This window comes from Heterocephalus glaber, unplaced genomic scaffold, assembly GCF_053883595.1.
Source record: "Heterocephalus glaber isolate CG9 unplaced genomic scaffold, H.glaber_assembly_v1.0 deba00001442, whole genome shotgun sequence".
Classification (NCBI taxonomy): Eukaryota; Metazoa; Chordata; class Mammalia; order Rodentia; family Bathyergidae; genus Heterocephalus; species Heterocephalus glaber.
The window spans coordinates 42,656,701-42,675,599 of NW_028258296.1; the positions used below are offsets into that span (position 1 = coordinate 42,656,701).

The window sequence follows — 18,899 nt, forward strand, 5'->3', positions numbered from 1 at the left end:
AAAAAAAAGATTATAAAGGCTGAAAATCAGGCCACTGATGAAGCCTTCGCAGCTTCACCTTCTGATAACCAGCCAACTGCTACATTATTTGGGTCCCAAGAAGGGTCTGAGTGGGATTATAATACAGGGGGCAGAGAAGTCAAAAGAAAGTTATACATCAAGGCCATTTTAGCAGGTATGACAAGGGATGCCCAAACCTGTGACCTATGATAAGCTCAGGTCTATTTGTCAGGGCTCCAATGAGAACTCAGTTGCTTTTCAGCTTCAGCTTGAAGAGGTCCTCTGTAAATACACTAACTTAGACTCTGAGTCTGGCAGATTATCCTAAAATAGTATTTTATTAGTCAGTCAGCTCCAGATATTAGAAAAAAGTTCCAAAGATTACAACTGGGCCCACAAACCAAAATAAGCCAATTGGTTGATGAAGCTTATTATGTGTTCAGTAAAAGTGATGAAGTAGAGAACAAATGAGAACTGGATAAAGAAAGAAGACAGGCTAAAGCCATGGTCACCTTTTTGATAAGCCTCATGACAAAGCCTGCAACTCCAAGAGAATCCGAGGTAATCCAAAGAGTGAAGGGAAAAAGTCAAAGTGCTTCAAGTGTAAACAAATAAGGAACTGGGCAAAGGAATGCCCTTAGAAGCCACCTGGCCCCTGTTGGACCTGTCAGAATGTGGGAGAAGATCCTTGGTGTTGGAAGAGAGACTGCTCTCATTCTCAGAGAGGGACGAAGTCATCCCTCACCATAGTGGGCACAGAGGAAGGTCCAGACAGTGAGTGGTAATGGGCCCCCAGGCAGCCTACAAGGCTCCCACACAAGAGTATCATAATTACTCCATAGGAGCCTCAGGTAACTTTAGATGAGGTGCGAAAACAAATTACATTCCTCTGTGATACCGGCGCAACTTATTCATTTCTAGTTTCTTATTGGGGTGAACTTTAATGCCATTCTAAAGTTGTTGTGAGCCTTGAGGAAGTTAACCAGACAGCCTGCTTTACCCCTACTCTGAACTGTCATTTGGAAGATTTCCTTTTCCAAGCTGCCTTTATGGTGATCCCAGAGTGCTCCTTACCAGTAACTGGAAGATATACTCTTGCTACTCAAGGTCACTCTGATACACAAACCTCTGGGAACTCATATCCTAATTGCTAGGGACTCAGCCAGCCTGATTCCATGGAGCCCAATGTCTCTGCCAAGAATAGATCCTCAAGAATGGTATGATGACACCTCAGGAAGGGCTATCAAGGCCACTCTAGTAATCACTGAGCTAAAAGACTAATCTATATCCTCACAAGAACTTCCTTAAGAAAGGAGCTAGACTAGGGTTAAAGCCCATTATTGATAAATTTCTGGCTACAGGATTACTGGTGCCATGATAGTCTCCATGCAATACATCCATTTTACCAACAGTCATGCCATCAGGAGACTATCACCTGGTACAGGGTCTCAGAGCTATCAATTAAGCAGCGGTACCTGTTTGCCCATTAGGACCAGACCCATATACCCTTTTAACACAGATCCCAGGCAACATTAAATGGTTTTCTGTCCTTGATCTCAAAGATGCCTTCTTTCCTTTCCCTATGAATCCTAACTCCCAAAATTTGTTCACATTAGAATGAGAGGATCCTCAAACAGGACCTCACCAACAGTCTACTTAATCTATCTCGCCTCCGAGCTTTAGAGATAAGCTTTACTTGTTTACAAAAGCTTTTGCTTAAGTTCTGAGAGACCTAAACTTCAAAGAAGGGTCCTATTACAATACATAAATGACCTTCTCATTTGTAGCCTCACTAAGGAGCTACTGATAAGAATATCATTCAGACTCAATTTTCTAGCACAACAGGGTTATAAGGTGTCCCAACACAAGGCCCAGATTTCTCAACAAAAGGTGACTTATCTGGGATATGTCTGAACTCCAGGACTGAGACAACTGTCCTCAAAGAGAACAGAGGCAATCTGCTGTCTGGGTCCTCCACAGTCCAAACAGTAACCAAGGGCTTTCTTGGGAATGGCAGACTTCTGCCACATATGGATACCTCACTTTCGAGTAATAGCCAAACCACGATATGATGTCACTTGAGGACCAGAAACCAAACCCTTAAAATGGACAATAGCTACTCAAGAGGCTTTCAAACCCTTAAAATAGGCCTTGATGCCAGTCCAACATTAGGAATCCCAGATTTAACTAGGCCCTTTTCTCTCTTTGTGGCTGAGAGACACGCAAGTACTAACTCAGTGTCTAGGCCAGGAAAACTGACAAGTTGCTTACTTTTCCAAATGACTGGTTGGAGTATCACAGGGCTGGCCCAGCTGCCTGTGAGCAACAGGCACTATAGCACTCTTAGTCCAGGAACCTTCTAAGATAACTTCAGGACAAAAATTACTAGTTCTAACTCCACACCAAGTTAAGGCTTAGTTAGAACTCAAGGGACACTTGAGGATGACTGGGAAAAGGCTCACTAAATATCAGGCCATTTTAACTAAAAATCCTGATTTCTCTCTTTAGTCTTGCACTGTTCTAAACCCAGCCATGCTCCTCCCAACCAACCAACCAACAGATAGAATGTGAGTGTGAACAGATCATCCCCCAAAATTATGCCAGCCATCTCAATCTGAGGGATCAGCCATTAATGGAGCCAGCTAGCATATGGTTATGCCATAGTCAGCCCTACCCAGGTCACTGAAACAAGATAACTTCCCCCTGGGACTTCTGCCCAGAATACACAACTTGTCCTCCCCTGGGGGCCCTCTAACTTGCTCAAGGCAAGAGGGTTAAAATAAATAAATATATATCACTTCAGATATGCCTTTCTCATCCTACATGCACATGTAGCCATTTGGAAAGAAAGAGGACTTTTGGCCAATCAGCAGTCTCCAACAAAACATGGACCAGACATTCTTGGCCTCCTTGAGACAGTAAATCTCCCATGGGAGGTAGGTGTTATCCACTGCAAGGGACATCATGCTTTCCCAGACCCCATCTCTCAGGGTAACTCTCAGGCAGATTTCTCTGCTAAACAGGCCACTCTCCAATATAGTTCTGGCCCATCAATAGCTCCACCCATGATCCCATTCCAAGATCTTGACTTAGAACCAGGATATTCTACAGAAAAGCTTCAAATGATTCACAGTGAGGGAAGAACTCAAAAGAGCCAATGGTGATATGTGGGACCCCAACTGTTCTTGCTACAGTGAGTACAATAAAAAGTCATTATTACATGAAGCCTTCCACTTAGGGTGAGATGCCACCACTGCTATGGCACACAGGTTCTTTATAGTCCATAATGTTGCAACCCAAATCTGTAAGATGCCCTTTCTATGGCCTCCATAACCCACAGATTCATCCTCCCCAGTTGCCTAAACCAATAAAAAGGCATGGGTCCTCCCCTGAAGAAGATTGGCATTCAACTGTAAATACTGCCTTAATGGTTACTTATGCTTCCATTTTTCTTAAAAGAGGTACAAAATAAAATTTAAAAAGCCTAAGAAATCGCTATGCCCTAGGCATCAGAGCACTGGCACCAGTGAGCAACTCAGTAGGAGGCACCAAAAAGCCAGAGGTGTCTGGCCTTTAAATTCTAAAAGCCTGAGTTATCATGGCCCTTTTTTCCCTCTTCCTTTTCCCTTTCCCTTGTTTCCGCTGCTATCTTCCTGGTGATACTTACTTACTATGGACTGTACACTTGGCAATTCTTTCTTTGTCATACACAAGAACCTGTACTATTTTTGGCCCACTCAACTATAAAATAAGTACTAGAGGAAAACACACACATATATTTATTTCAGACTCATCTTATCTACCCTGATTACTGGCCACAGTTTAGTTCCAGACCATGAGGTTTTTCCTCCTCCAATTCTTTTACTTCTAAAAAGAGAAAAAAAATCTAAGACTGATATCTCATTATCTAAACAACTAGAAGAATAAAAACACTAAAAATCAAATAAAATATAAACTATTCATAATTCATATAAATCCAATTCCATGGTAAGATACAGTGACCAAATTCCATGTTATAAATTAACATAAATCAAAATTTTTTATTTTGCTCTAAGTTTGCAATCTAAATTTTTGCTGATAAAATTGACAATGTTGGTTATTGTATGATTTTGCAAATATATAAAATTCTTATCCAATAGCATCACCAAAGTGGGAAAATTTAAATTCTAAGTCATACATTTTATCTAGTGTGTGAATATGCTACACAAGAATACCTCTTGCTTCCAAAACAAACTGAAACTTTTATCCTTGCAGAACAACAGCATGTATTCTTGCTAAAAATGAGGCAGCATGCTGTGCAGGAAAAAGCCCTAGATTGAAATTCAAACTCAGACTCTAATACTTGTTAACTGGAGAAAACACACACACACACAAACACACACACACACTTAATCTCATCTCTATTTTCTGACTTTTTAAGGGATAATATTTTGCTGAATACCTCATAGGACTTTTTTAAGAATCAAATGAGGTATTATCTAAAGATGCTTTGGAAACTGTAAAGCACCATATAATAGAAAGGAATATGCTATGAGACTCTAAATACTCTACCATGAAGGAATTAAAATCTGAAGCCTTCCTTAACACATTTAGAATCAGGATATAAAAATACTATGCATAATTTATCAAAAATCTAAAAAATGTTTTCTAAACAGCTAAAAAATATCCAATCTAATTTTTGTGACAATAGCATCTACCTTTCATTGTATCCTGCCCATAAAATTGAATCAAAATTAAACATTCAATTTATACACAATTTACCTGATCCTAATTGGCATTGAATTAAGCTAATTAAGGAAAGAATCTTCCCAAATTAAGCTTCTTTTTATTTTAAGAGAAAATATGTTTTAAGTACAGACTTGGAGAAATAACTGCTTTCAAATATCTAAAGGGTTTCCATAAGGAAAAAGTGTTAGGCATGTTCTATTTGGGCCCAAGAAGTGACATTAGGAAATTATACTTGATCAGACAGTCTTCAGCTCACTTCTACAGTGAGAGCTGGCCAAAGATAGAGCAAATGACTCCAGACACAGTGAGTTCCTCATCACAAGAGGCATTCAAGCACAGGCACTTGGAAAGAAATACAAATTATAAACAACCATTTCTATAAGAATAGGAAAAGTCTTCAGTTGTAAAGGCCTTTTTCTTACGTTCCCCAAGGAGCCAATAACTCTGAACATTTGTCTAGAAGCATCACATGCATAGGACTTCTCTATCTTAAAATTTCCAACTCTATTCTCCTTAAATCAAAACAACGTGTAGTATAAACTGTTTCATTAAGTATGCAATTTATCACTGCTTTGCCTTACCATTATGCTACATGAAAATAAAATATAAGCCTAAAGGAAAGAAGGGAATGGAATTAATAAGAGAAAATGGAAAAATAGGAACAAAATCTTTGTAAATAGGGAGGAATGGAGGGGTTGAAGGGAGGGCTGGGCAAGATTGAAAAATAAGAACCAAGAGAGACTATGTAAAGGTGCAAATTTCCAATGATGAATGTCATTATATTGTATACCTAAAATGTTCCAATGATTAGAATGAATAATTGATAATGCAAAATAGGAAGAAAAGGTCCAAAGGGGTAGGGGTAGTGGGAGGGGCAGGGGAAAGGAAAGCAGGGAAAGGAAAAATGCTGAGAAATGGAAAAAATGGAAATAAAGTCTTTGTAAATAGGGAAGGGTGGAGGGGGTGAAGGGAGGGCTAGGAATGGGGAAAAAATAAGAACCAAGATGCATCATGTAAAGGTACAAGTTCCCAATGAGAAATGTAATTGTGTTGTATACCTAAAATGTACCAATAAAAGAATTTAAGAAAAAAAATAAATTAAAATATAAGCCTTGTTACAATGTGAATTCTACAAGAGAAGAGAACTTATCACTAACATCCCTAATACCTAGAGTATTTCCTGGGTATGTAGAAGATGCTCAATAAATACATGACCAAATACAAACGAATGAATATAGATACACAATATTCATATTCAAATATTGTTTCTAATATGACTTTCTGCCGGGGATTTAGCTCAGTGGTGCCGCTGCTGCCTCGCAAGCAGAAGGTCCTGAGTTCAACCTCTGGTACCGCCAAAAAAAACCCCAAATATGACTTTCTTATTTCTCCAAGACTGCTCTTGTGTATGCCCCAAGAAGAGAAAAGAAGCCAACAGTTTCTCCTGTTTCCACTGCATTTTCTAAATGCAGCTTACTTTGTGTGGTTTTGCTCAAAGTGGTAATTCCTACGATTTAATAATTTCTTACCAAGAAATATCCTAAAAATAGTACTTGTGAAATTAACTATTGTGCTTAGACTTATAGGCTGAAGTTTGCTTAATTCCATAAAATTCACAGTAGTAAAGACGCTATCATTTTCTTAGAGGAAACCATATACCAGTTGACTCAGTACAACAAACAATTTCAAAGCAAACTTATTCTTTGTGTTAATCTCTACACTAGCCAGACAAGCTGAGGACTGCACAGTGACCCTGCTGTCAGGTTAAACTCTCCCGGTTGTGCTATTATTGTTCATTTAAAGAGAAGAAAAGAAACCTATCAGATCAAAGGCTCAGTTATAAAGGCATAAGGCAACCAACACTAATTCAGCTTAGTCATTTTATTAGCATTTAGCTTTAACCAGAGTAATGTTTATCAATGGAAATTTTAGTATCTACCCTTGGCTCTTCCTCCTGCCTATGACTTCTTCCTCATAAGAATGTTGATAAATGCCAGAAAAATGTCAACTAAGTATTAAATACAACCACAGAAAAAGGAGAGTGGTTGATCCCACTAGGCAAAAACAGAACAAGAACACTATTTAATATTTACTAATCCTTTGTCATGCATGAAATGCTTTTGCATGTTTCTGGATCAAGCGGGCTACTCAACGACTCCATTTTATCACAGCTATGATTTCTCTGAGCACTGTCCCATGTCCTGCTTCTTTTTATTGCTGCCAGTATAGTTCCCTATACTGACTTAACTGCCAATTTTGAAAGGTTATAGACAATACATTAGATTCAGGGAGAGGTGAGCTGGCTTCACCTTGGGAGATTAATGTGAACAGGTCAGCACCATGAGACTTAGCACAGCCCGGGGGTACAGCTCATGTCAGCGTGGATTCAACACCTGCAAACAAATTCTTTGTACTAAAAACTGGTCATGAAACCCTTTTAAGGAAAAAGAAGAAATGGTGGTTTTTAGATATAACAATTTCTTAAAAACAAACATTTCTATAAATGGTTGAATATGGAGATGATTTGTGGACTGTTTGGCCATTATGCCAGTAAGGCTCCTAGTTTCCAAATAACCCAACAGGCTCTGGACACCCAATAGATGCCAAAGGAAAGGGCACCAAAGTGGAAATGTCACCCCCATATACAAAGCACTCAGAAAGGCTCACCCTCTGGCCAGCCTTTGATATCACCAGGCTTCCTATGCACCTTCTAGTTTTTCTTAACATGCTCCCCAGGGAAGATTCTACAGAATAAACAACAGACACAAAGGAAACTTCTCCTGGGAAGAAAATATATCAAGAGCACAAAAAACATCACCAATTAAAAACTCTCCTAGGCCTGGGATTTAGCTCAGTGGTTTCACCGCCTGCTGCGCAAGTGCAAGAACCTGAGTTTGATCCCTGGTACAAAAAAAAAACAAAACCTCTCCTTCACACAGTTGACTACTGATAGAGAATAGCTCCTATGTTGCTGCTAGTGACCTGGATTCTGCAGGATTCTCTCTCCTTTCCAATAAACCACTAACACAACTTAATGAAACCAGATACCTAAGTAGGTACACTCTGTTCTTTGAGCAGTCATTTTTGACATTCATTTGGACAGTAAAAAGTAATGCCAAATATAGATAATCCAGTCAGGTTTACTTTTGTTTTGGTAGGGTAGGGAGTATTTTAGAGCTAAATCATCATAATGGCCAAAACAGGAATCACCGCTACTAAAAAATCACAGTTCTATATAAGGCTATCATGCAGTTCCACTACAGCTGAGATCTTTTACTGGTAACACACACGCACCATATTCCCTAGGCCTAAACAATCTCGTTTGTGCTCCAAGGGTCACTAACTACAGCCCATAAACCAAATATGGCCCGCCAACTGTTTTATTGGAATGAACCACATTTGTTCATTTATGTATTATCTGTGGCTACAGTTATTACTTAAAATGACAGAATTGAGCAGTTCTAAACAGACCATATGGCCCCTAAGCATAAACTATTTACTCTCCGGCCCTCTACAAAAGTATACAAGCCCCTGCTCTAACAGACTAAATTCATTGTCTCAACAGATAATTCTTTAAACATTTGAGCAGATCCAAATAGATCAGACCTTCTGATGAAGAAGAGGAAGGAGAGGAAAGCTAGGGAGGACAAAGAACTAGTAGCAGTTGCTGTTCAGTATCCTTTGAAGTCTCTTGACTTAGCTTCACATAGGTAAGAGAGGCAACTCCATCTGAACAAAAATGTAAACAAAGTTAGACTTTCACGTTTTCACAATAGAAAGACAAATTTGCAATCATATCTTTGATATTATAAACATGAGTCTCTCATCAACCAACAAGAAAGACCATCTTCTCTTGAGATACTTCCAGAGAGCTTCCTCTGGAATTGAGGTGTATGTGGCAGTGAATACAGTGAATATTAAAAATTTACATCTATTACAGTAAAAGGCATATAACTATTAATTCCCCTCAATCTAATTTCAACTGCTTCCAACACATTTATCCCATCATTCTTGTCACTTTCTGAAGCAGTTCATATTGTTAGTTGCACTGTTGTGACTGCCTCAGTATCCTGAACTGATTCAAAACCTTTACCTTTCATAGTCATTTTGGCTTTGGGAAAGAGGCAGTAGTCTCAAGGGGCCAGATCTGGTGAATAAGGTGAAACACACTATGACGTTTTTATTTGACAGAAACTGCTATAAATGTCTGATCAGCAAGAGGTGATCATAAAATACAGTTAATGTTTAAATTAAAAATTAATTACAGTAAAAGACACATGGCCATTAATCTCCCTCACAAGATACTCCACCTCACTTTGAACACATTTATCCCATCGTTCTTGGTACTGTATCTTGTATGAAAATGAGCATTCATTGTGTCTTTTAATCAGCCCTTGTAACATGACACAGTATTAGTTCCTCCATCCCAGCACAAAAAGATGTGCTCTGTCTGGCCTGGTTAGTGGCTCCCTAGAGGACAGGTCATGGATTCAGAATTACTGACCCACTGCCGGGAGCAGCACAGAGTGGTGATATCACAGGTTCTCCTGAGGGTGCCAAGGACACCAAAGGAGTAGTGTAGGGAATGGGTGCAGAACTCAAGTCTCCCCTGTGATATATCCATCAGCACCACAAAATGCAGATGACTGGGTTTCTAGTGAATAATGGAGAAGGAATAGAGCCCTTTCTTCTGAGTCTGACGGGTGGAAAAACAAAAACAAGAAAACCACAAGGAATCAGAAATGTGAACAGAGAAAGAAAACAAGAAGTAGGTGGGCTCTGAGCACTTCACACTTGAACAGAATTTCAGCCAAGTTCTGTCTAAATCTCTTAGGGGCAAGAAGGCCCCAAGTAGCATGAATTACATATTATTTCTGCAGTTTTTAACACACATAAGGATGAAATCAATGCTCCTTAAAAGATAGCCTAGATAATATAAAAATTACCCATTCTGTTTGGTTCCACAAATTTTATCTAAGCATCAGGTCAGATTGTCAAAAAGGAACATATCAGGTTAGGTGTCTATAAAAATGCCTTAGAAAAACTGCAATTTCATATTTGAAGGCTACTATAAGAAAGAAATAATATGATATACTTATAAATTACAAAACAATTGAGTGCTGCTAATATATTAAAAATTATGAGAGAATTTTGGGGAAGTGGGATTCAGCATAAATGTCCCAAAAGAATTCTCTCAAACAGAGGAACATTAAAGCCAGTACCTGTAGAATCTAGAACTAGTCATCTAATGAGAAGAATGAAAGACCATGCCAGGCAGGAAGCTCATGTGTGAATGTGGGAAGCCTGTGCATTCTCAGGAACTGAAATATGCAACATAACTAAAGCAAAAGAAGTATGGAGAGAGACAAAACAAGGAAAGGCTTTCTCCGGTCCTGGCAAAATTTGTAATATTATGGTGAGTACAATAAACAGCCAAAGAAGGGTTGAAAGGAGACAGAACATGATCTACTAATCCTGGATGCTTAGAGAAGAATGGACTGTTTGGGAGGCGCAGGGAAAGAAGAAGCTAATTAGAGATGAGAAGGCCTAAACCAGGGTGGATGGCAATGCAGAATACAAGGGAGTGGTCAGTTTTAATCTGCAAAGATTGGCACGAGAGGATTACAGCTGAAGGGAAATGACTGTGTCAACTCTTGAGCCCCCATCTCTTGATACTTGAGTATATTTGGTTGGAGGAAGAGATAATTTAGGTAGAAATATCAAGAGTTCAGACTTGAGAGTTAATTCACTACACATTAACTGAGCACTGAGCTATTTAGAAATAATATTTCAATTTAGTTGCAATAGCTCCTTTGTTTTTATATGGTCAGGGCTTTCAATAGTGTCTAGCAACAAGGAAGTGCTCAATAAATATTTGCAGAATAAATAAAACTTTCTCTAGTAGTTATCTCTCTGGTATTCAAAATATCTTAGCAATATCTTATATTAAAACAAATCATGTTTGAGGAAATAGAATTTCATGTTTTAAATGTGAAAAGAAATGCCAATTGCTTTTATCATACAAGATACAGAAAATAAATTTCAAGAAAATGTTCTTCCCTGGTGAAGCTTGAGTTTGAGGGAAATGTGTGGAAAAACTGTTTTATTGTCCTCTGATTATTTAAATTTTTCATTTTAATTCCGTGGCATGTGTGCTCTTTATTATAAGTGATTTTCAATTCCTTCTGGAAGTAGAGAATAAAGTAGAAAGCAACACTGTACTTCAGATTAAATGTAATTTGTGAAGATCGATGACTAGCTTCCGGCCCCCACCTCACCCTTCCCTGCCAGCTCCTCTTCTAGGGCTCATCCTGGGAAACAAAAAGATCTGACACTGACCTTCCAAATGACTACAATGACAGTGAAACCTGGTCCCAGAATGCCTCCCCAGCTCTGGAATCTCCATCCTCCATGCTTATCCTCTCTTCCCAGGACAGTCAGTCCCAGTGCTTATCAAGGAAGCTTCCTGGGCTGATATTTCAGCAGACACCACTGATTTCTGTGCTATTTTTCCTTCGGTAATCCCCGTAGCACTGTGCCTAACAGCACACAGTCAGGAAATCTTAGATTGTGGCACCAATAATGGTATATTCATCTTCAAAAGGGCTTTCTTCATTCAAAGGAATAAATGTGAATTGTTAAAACTTCAGGAATTGGGTCAGGTTGGTCAGAAAAAATTCCAGGCAAGAGGACTTTTTCATTTCCCTTCGATAAGCATGCAGAGGTTAGGTCTGGAAAGTGGGGCCACTTTGTATCCATATACAATGACTTCTCTTTCCCTCCAATTTTATCTTTTCTTTTTCTTTACAAGTCTCTGTTCTATTATTCTACTTATTTTTTCTTATTTTACCCCATTTTGACTTATTCCTGGGACATTTAAGGAAACTGCCTGATCCCTATGACCTATTCAATGAAAGCAAAAACAAATAACAACAACTACAAAAACACTGACTTCATTTTAGATAAAAAGATTTGAGTCCAGTTACTTATTTCAGCAACCTCACGGACAAAGAAAACCCTATGAAACAATCAGATCCTGAACTCTACTGAAAATTATATACATGCAAATTGTATACTTTGTCCAAATTTGCTGAAATGCACCAGTGATTAGCAGTTACCTGAGCTATAAAATGGATATGATAAGGTTTATTAATTTAAGTCTAATTGGAAAATTCTATAAAAACACAATGTATATAAGGGACGTGAGGGAATCATAACTGTGATTTCCTAACAAAATTCTAAACATTGCTACAGGCACTCATACCCATATTTTCCAACATCATTATGAAAACCAGCTTAACCCATTAAAAATACTTGCCATCTTATTTTACAGATGACTGAGTGGAATTATGAGAGACAGTTGATACCAAAATGCCCTTCTGGAATAAATAAAAGTAAGCAATGCCTATTAATCATTGTCTTAAAGATTTAAATGTATTCTTTAGAATAAAGTCCCCAGAAATACAGCCCTTAAACATCATTTGGCTCCATAACTGTTCCAGCAACCTCAAGAGTGATTAGTCCTGCTACCTCTTCTCACAGGAAAAAGAAAAACCTCCTACCTCCTGCCCTATCCAAGTGGGTCACTGCTGCTTTTCTATTTGCTCAGCCTTCCCTACAGTGGCTGCCAAGTTCTAATGTGGTTCACTGCATATTTTAAATGCTAGAAGTGGTTATGGCCAAAGAAGGTCAAGAACACGGCTGCTGAGAAAGGATGGGGGTGTGCTTGGGAAAGACGGAGGCTGAGATTTAGGTCACCACTGGGGAGATGATTTGTGTTCACAGGATCCTCATTGTTTATTAGTACTCATGCATTCTTATGGCCTTTTTAAAATGTTCTAAATTAAGAGCAGCATTTCAAACGCTTCAAAGGTGATCTGGAATGATTTTAAAGAAAAATGATCCAATCATCCTGCACACAAAAATCTCTTCTGTAAACAGAACTAGGAAACATTTCATCAGTCTTAAAAATACTAATTCCCGTGATCAGCCTCCCTGAATCCTTCCCTTTCCCTAACAGACACTTTCCAGAGGGTCCATAGAAACTTCCAGGACCCAGGTCTGTGCTGCAGACACTGTGGAGAGGCAAGGCTGGCTCTTTCTCCAGCTGTCATCAATGCTATAGGATTTCTTGGTCCTGTTTTATTTTCTATGACTTATAAGAGTACTGGAACTTTAAAAAATGACCAATACAGCACAATTTTAGGCAAAATCTTAAGCATCAAGACTTAGCAAGCTTTTTCTATATTCCTAAGAACAAGAAAGAAAGAGCTATCTTAGAAGACTAGAAGTTTCTAAGGGCTTTCCAAAAGAACAAGCTTCCAAAAAATGGGGGAAGTAACAGAGTAACAGGATATCTTGATACTTGAATACAATCTTGATTTAATTTTACCACACATGGCATAATCCCTGCTTACAGAAGCTCTCAACCTCAGATTTGCCAGATAGTACTTCCAACTTGTTGTTAAAGATTACACAGCTAAACAAATGCAGTAGAAAATGGATGTGCATGGACAGCACACAGAGCTCTAAAACACAAAACCACGTCCACTGATGTTTTACCACATTGTCGAGATGCTCGGAAAATAATCAAAGATTAAGAATTTCAGGTTCCCTGCTCATGGTGCTGCCATCCTTACTGTGGAAGAACAATTTAAATCCACCCATACTCCTGTGCATATATACCTGCGAGGCAGAGGCAGCTGCCTACAACTACCCCTTCCCTTTCTTCTGTAGTAAGAGAACTGCAATTCTAAACCAGGCACAATCCTAATCTGGAATAAAGATTTTAACTCCCAGGTTCCCAGGTAGATGTGGCCACAACAGTAAGTTCTGGTCAGTATTAGGTAACAGAAATGTGCATTATCAAAGGATCCTTAAAAGTAAGAGACCACCTTCTACCACTTAGAATGTAGATCTCATAGGTAGAGCTCCAGCAGCTATCTGAAGATTACAGTGTGCCCAACACTGAGGACAGAAACTAAATGCTGATGATGGCCCCAAGACAGGAGCCTGAGTCCTGACGATACCCCATGAGCCACCACACCTAGGCCATGCTCTACCTACCCCAGATTCTTGTACATGAAAGAGAAATAAGCATTTATTTTATCAAGTTTCTTGTATTAGGGATCCATAAATCCATTTAATTTATGGCAACTGAAAATAAAAGTTAATAATATGGTATGTCTGACACACAGTCCAAGGAGCTTGCCTGCTCTGGGACAAGAAATTTAGCTTTACTCCTCTGCAGAAATTCTTTCACTCACCTAAAGATTACACAGCCAAACAAATCTAATAGAAATGCTGATCTAGCATCTTCCACAAGAACAAAAGCTTGAGATCAGCTCTGCCTCTATACATTCTCACTAACCCCAGCATCCTATCACTCCAATTCTATCTGTCCAACTCCTGGTGTCTCGCTGAAAGAACAGTAGTTATTTGATATAGTCCACTACTGACCACAGACTGGACAGAACTCACCAACTTCATGGCTTCCTTCCCCAAACAAAGAGTGTCCCTGAAATACAGACCCTGCATTAATGCCCAAAACTACTAAATTTTTCTGTTTCACTACTGCAAGAAGTAAGAAATTATAAGGCGGGGCCGGGGATTTAGCTCAGTGGTTCTGCCGCCTGCCTTGCAAGCACAAGGTCCTGAGTTCGATCCCTGGTACCAAAAAAAAAAAAAAGAAATTATAAGGACTATCTATAAGAGTACAGTGGAAGACACTCTTTAGTTTTATAAGTACCCATAATTAAACTAGGATCCTAATTACTCTTTAGTTTTATAAGTACCCGTAAGTAAACTAGGATCCTAATATAAAATATTAATAATAACAATAACAATATATATCATCTATTGATCGATATCATATGACTGTGGCTAGCAGTCTGCTTGAGATATACTATTTGAAATTCAAAATAAATATCATCCCTATTTTACAGATGAGGAGACTGAGGCCCAAAGAGGCTAAATAAGCAGATTCCCAGCTAGCTCATGGAACTGATTCCATGGAACTGATTACAATGAAATCCAGAATTGTTTATAAGCTTAAAAATATTTAGTTATATAATCCTGCTTCTCAAAATAGATAAAATAATACTAAGAAAATCTTTATTTTTGTCTTTTCTGTACTGCAATAAAACACTCCATTCATACCTCTACTTTTTATTAACAAGAGCATTTCTTAAAAGAAGAACAAGAAATAAAAAACTTGATAGAATTTGTCAACAAAGGCAAATAATGCTAGAACACAAATGAAATAAGTCACAAAAGTGATTTTCCTTAATTCCACACTTTGTTAACTAGTTTCATTTCAGGATGACCAGTATGTTTCCACAATAAGGGTTTTTATGCACATTTTAATTTGTAAACATCTAAACTAAAAAGAACACCTATAGTGACATGTTCTTGGGTAATTACAGCTCTGTACGCCATTTCTTTTGAAAACAAGTCTGTTTTATTTCCTACCTTTTTGTTGAAGCTTTGGCTTTAACAAAGGAAAGAACACAGAAAGAAATCAGGCCCTTAAAGCATTCACTGAATGCAACCATAATTTAGCCAGCATTTAAACAATGAGCTTAAAGTGGAAAAAAGAAATCTTTCAAGATACATTTACATATGTACATGTGTGTATGTGGAGGGTATTTCTACTTAATTAAAGATATATATTTTAAAACAGTGATTCCATTAGAAGTTTATCATTAGAATAATGAATACTTTCTTGAGCTGCTGAAAACTAAATTAAAACATTCCTAGGAGAAGAAAGTCAAACAGAAGGTTAGAGCTCCCTCTTTCTTCCTTTTGAAGAAATTCACTGAAACCCCTCTCCTAGAAGAAAACAAGTTACCAAGGGAACGGCCTAGCAGCACTGTTCCGGAGCCTCCGCACACATGCTGCAAGCATTAGAGTACACTGCTTGTTCATTATTCATAAATGATTTCAATAGTAGAAAAAAAGAACTTTTTAAAGTAGAAATACTCACAAAGCCATTTCAAACTGTTCCAGCCATTTTTTCTTTAAATCTTTTGTCTTGCAATAAAATTCCAACCCATTTTGTCCTTGAGTATGGATGAGGTAGAAGCCATAAGACCACTGTTAAAATTAACATTCTGTGGGTTAATATGTATCATTTATTAAAAATATCATGCCTTGAAATTCATTAAGTCAGTATGATACTCATCTGAAAGCCCCCTCATAACATTCTCAATACATAAACTGAACAATCCAACTTATACTACAGTCAACTGCTTCTCTATAACAAGTGCATTTTACTGTCTTGATCTCAGGGCCTTGGAGATGGTCAGGCCAGCTGTGGCACTGTCTCTCTACAGCTCACAGAGGCCTGCACCTAAGCAATCTCTGCAGACAAAGCACTTATGCCGATAAGCCACCCTCACACTAATGGACAGTCGGGCCTCTGTGTTCAAGAGTTCCAGAGCCCCAGATTTAGCCAAGAGCAAATGGAAAATATTTTTTTAAATTGCACCTGCATTGAACATGTTCAGACTTTTTCTTGTCATTGTTCCTAAACAATACAACAACTATTTACATAGAAATCAACATTGTATTTGGCATTATAAATAATCTAGAGATGATTTAAAGTATACAGGAGGATGTGCATAAGTTATGTGCCACTATGATGCCATTTTACTTAACGGAGTTAAGCACCTGCAGATTTTGCTCTCCATAATGGTGGGAAGGGAATCTTTGAAACCAAGGGAGGACTGTATTAGTATAATTTTTCTGAATATTCAGTGTTTTGAGTAAGTTATACTTATTGTCCAAGAAGTCACCTTCTTATTTTCTTTATCAGTTGTAGGATTGTTGGCTATCTTGTACTGCTGAAGATCTATGATTTCCTTCATTTCATAGTTATCACCTTTTCTTTTACATACAATCACTGCCAGATCAAATAAGAAGATGTGCCTGTGAAAGAGGGAGAGACTGACTGAACCATGTGTATTCATTTTTTCCTGGCAAGATGTAATTACACCAACCAAATATTCTTCCTTTGCATTAGAGACAACAGGCAATGTTGCAGATCAAAAAGAATTGAGAGACCCGACATTTTAAGAATGTGTGTGTCCAGGCACTATCCTTTACCACATAAATGGCCTCTTCACACCTAAGTTTCTTAATTTTAAAAAATGGTCAAAATCATAGTAAGAGCAAAACATACACTGCAGAGTGTCTGAAAGGACCAACTGAAGTTAAACTATTGAGTTTTTCATAAGCAATTACTTTTTAATTTAAAAGCTAAATCTCAGTAAAAATGATGGCAATAGCAGCTAACATACACTAAGTTACTAGCAGTAGGTTAGAACGCCTTGAGAAGGAAGCAGTCAGTCCTTTCACAAGCAGGGCTCAAGTTAAGCCCCCAAGTCCCTGCTGGTTAGGCATTATCATCTTCACCTTACTCAGGAGCAAACCAAACCTTATTGAAGTTAGACAATTTGCTCAAGGTCACATTGCCAGTGAGGTACAGAGCAAAAGTCACATCCAGGTCTAATTTTCAAATCTATGCTTTTACCCTTTATATTGCTCTTTATGATTTAATAGAACACCTGTACCATGAACTGAGTGTATGAACAAAATAGAAATAAGAGAAGTTATGGTTAAATTTCTTTTTTTTCTTTCTTTTCTTATTAAAAAAACGGAAATTGGTGGAAGAAGACAAACCTTCTAACACTATCATGCAATACCAATATTTATATATTTCATAAACTCTCAGAGCTTAACATGCACATTTGTAACACAGTAATGACAATGATATATCCACAGAGCTCTAATACTTTCCTTTCTTTTAAAGTCTGTGGTTTAAAGGCTATGTGGCTCCTGAGAGCTACCTGAAGAGCCAGGGTATCAAAGTGGAAGCAAAAGCTGATGCTGCCCCCTGCTGGCTGATAATATCTTCTCCAAGGATTCCAGAAAACTATAAAAAGCATTAGTTTGACAATTGTGTGTGTGTGTGTGTGTGTGTGTGTGTGTGTATACAAAGACGACAGGCCAATTACTCCTTTAGTAATTTTCCTCCTACAAATTTCCCTCAAGAAAAATTATCACTACATGGTACTCAATTATTCTTTAGGACACTTCTACTATTTTTAGTTATTTTGAAGTGAATATCAAAAAATCATTTATGTATGGCAGTTATCTATCATTACTTCATCTCCATTATCATTTTAATGTGTACTTCTTTAATGTGTACTTTTTGAACTTAGCTGATCTTCTATATTTTTTATTTCATTCTTGAGAACTTAATGAAATCAATATAAACCAGAGCAGAAAGAGGAATACCTAAGATATCCATAACAGAAAACTTTAGGAACCATGGCCTGGCCTATCCTCTTGGTTTCCTTCTTTTTCCCTCCCTTCCTTCATCCTGGAAAAATTAACTACTTACTTTGAAAATAAGTTTTTGTCTTCTCTCCTTACCTTTCTTGTTTTGTATGTTTGTCCAGAGTGGTTATTCGAATTTCACCATCTCCCTGAGGTCGTCCAAAGAGCAAAACTGGCTGATTCTAAAATATAAATATATATGTCTGAGTTTTTCATAACCACATAGAAACAGAAACATTAATAAAGATATTTCCCCAGGACAACTATCTTATTACATTACAAGTTTGCACATATTTTTAGCACACTCACTCTGAAAAGTCCAGAACTATATGGTACACTAACAAAAGTCATCTGACCTTTGTAATCCCAGGGATTTACTGAGGACATTAATTAATTTTACTTGTAATCTTAAAGGGGAAGTTAAATACCAGAAGAGATAAATAACTAGAATAATATGAATCACCAAAAAGAATTCCAGGTACTAATACTTGTTCAGCATCTACTTTATGTCCACCACAAACACAGGATAAAATGAGACAGACCCTGCCTGCCCTAATGGAACACACTGTCCAGGGAAGAATAAGTACTCACAGAGGCATGTGATTACAAATACAGATTGCCTTGAAGGAAACATACAGGACAGGAATCCAATTTGGTCTAGAGACTCAGGGGTGGCTGCCTTAAGCTTAGGTCTCAAAAATGAAAATTTCCAGCTTAATGAATAAAAATAATGATCTATTTTCCCAAAGGCAGACACTCAAATTTTTTAAAGTATTTATGAGTACTTATTGTGCTTACTAGGAGAAAAATAAACTATTATCACTAACATG

The 18,899-nt window shown here is 37.9% G+C and overlaps 1 protein-coding gene across 7 annotated transcripts in view; it reads right to left on the reverse strand.

Moving 5' to 3' along the window:
* Vav3 (vav guanine nucleotide exchange factor 3) overlaps positions 1-18,899 on the reverse strand; it is a 443,712-nt gene that overhangs the window by 176,660 nt on the left and 248,153 nt on the right. For all 7 annotated transcript variants that reach the window (XM_087213208.1, XM_004853591.4, XM_013075550.3 and 4 more), the window contains 3 exons: positions 18,166-18,251; positions 16,524-16,656; positions 15,713-15,822 (listed from right to left, as the gene is read on the reverse strand). In XM_087213208.1, the coding sequence (XP_087069334.1) occupies positions 15,713-15,822; positions 16,524-16,656; positions 18,166-18,251 (329 nt within the window). The remainder of the gene's footprint in view (positions 1-15,712; positions 15,823-16,523; positions 16,657-18,165; positions 18,252-18,899) is intronic.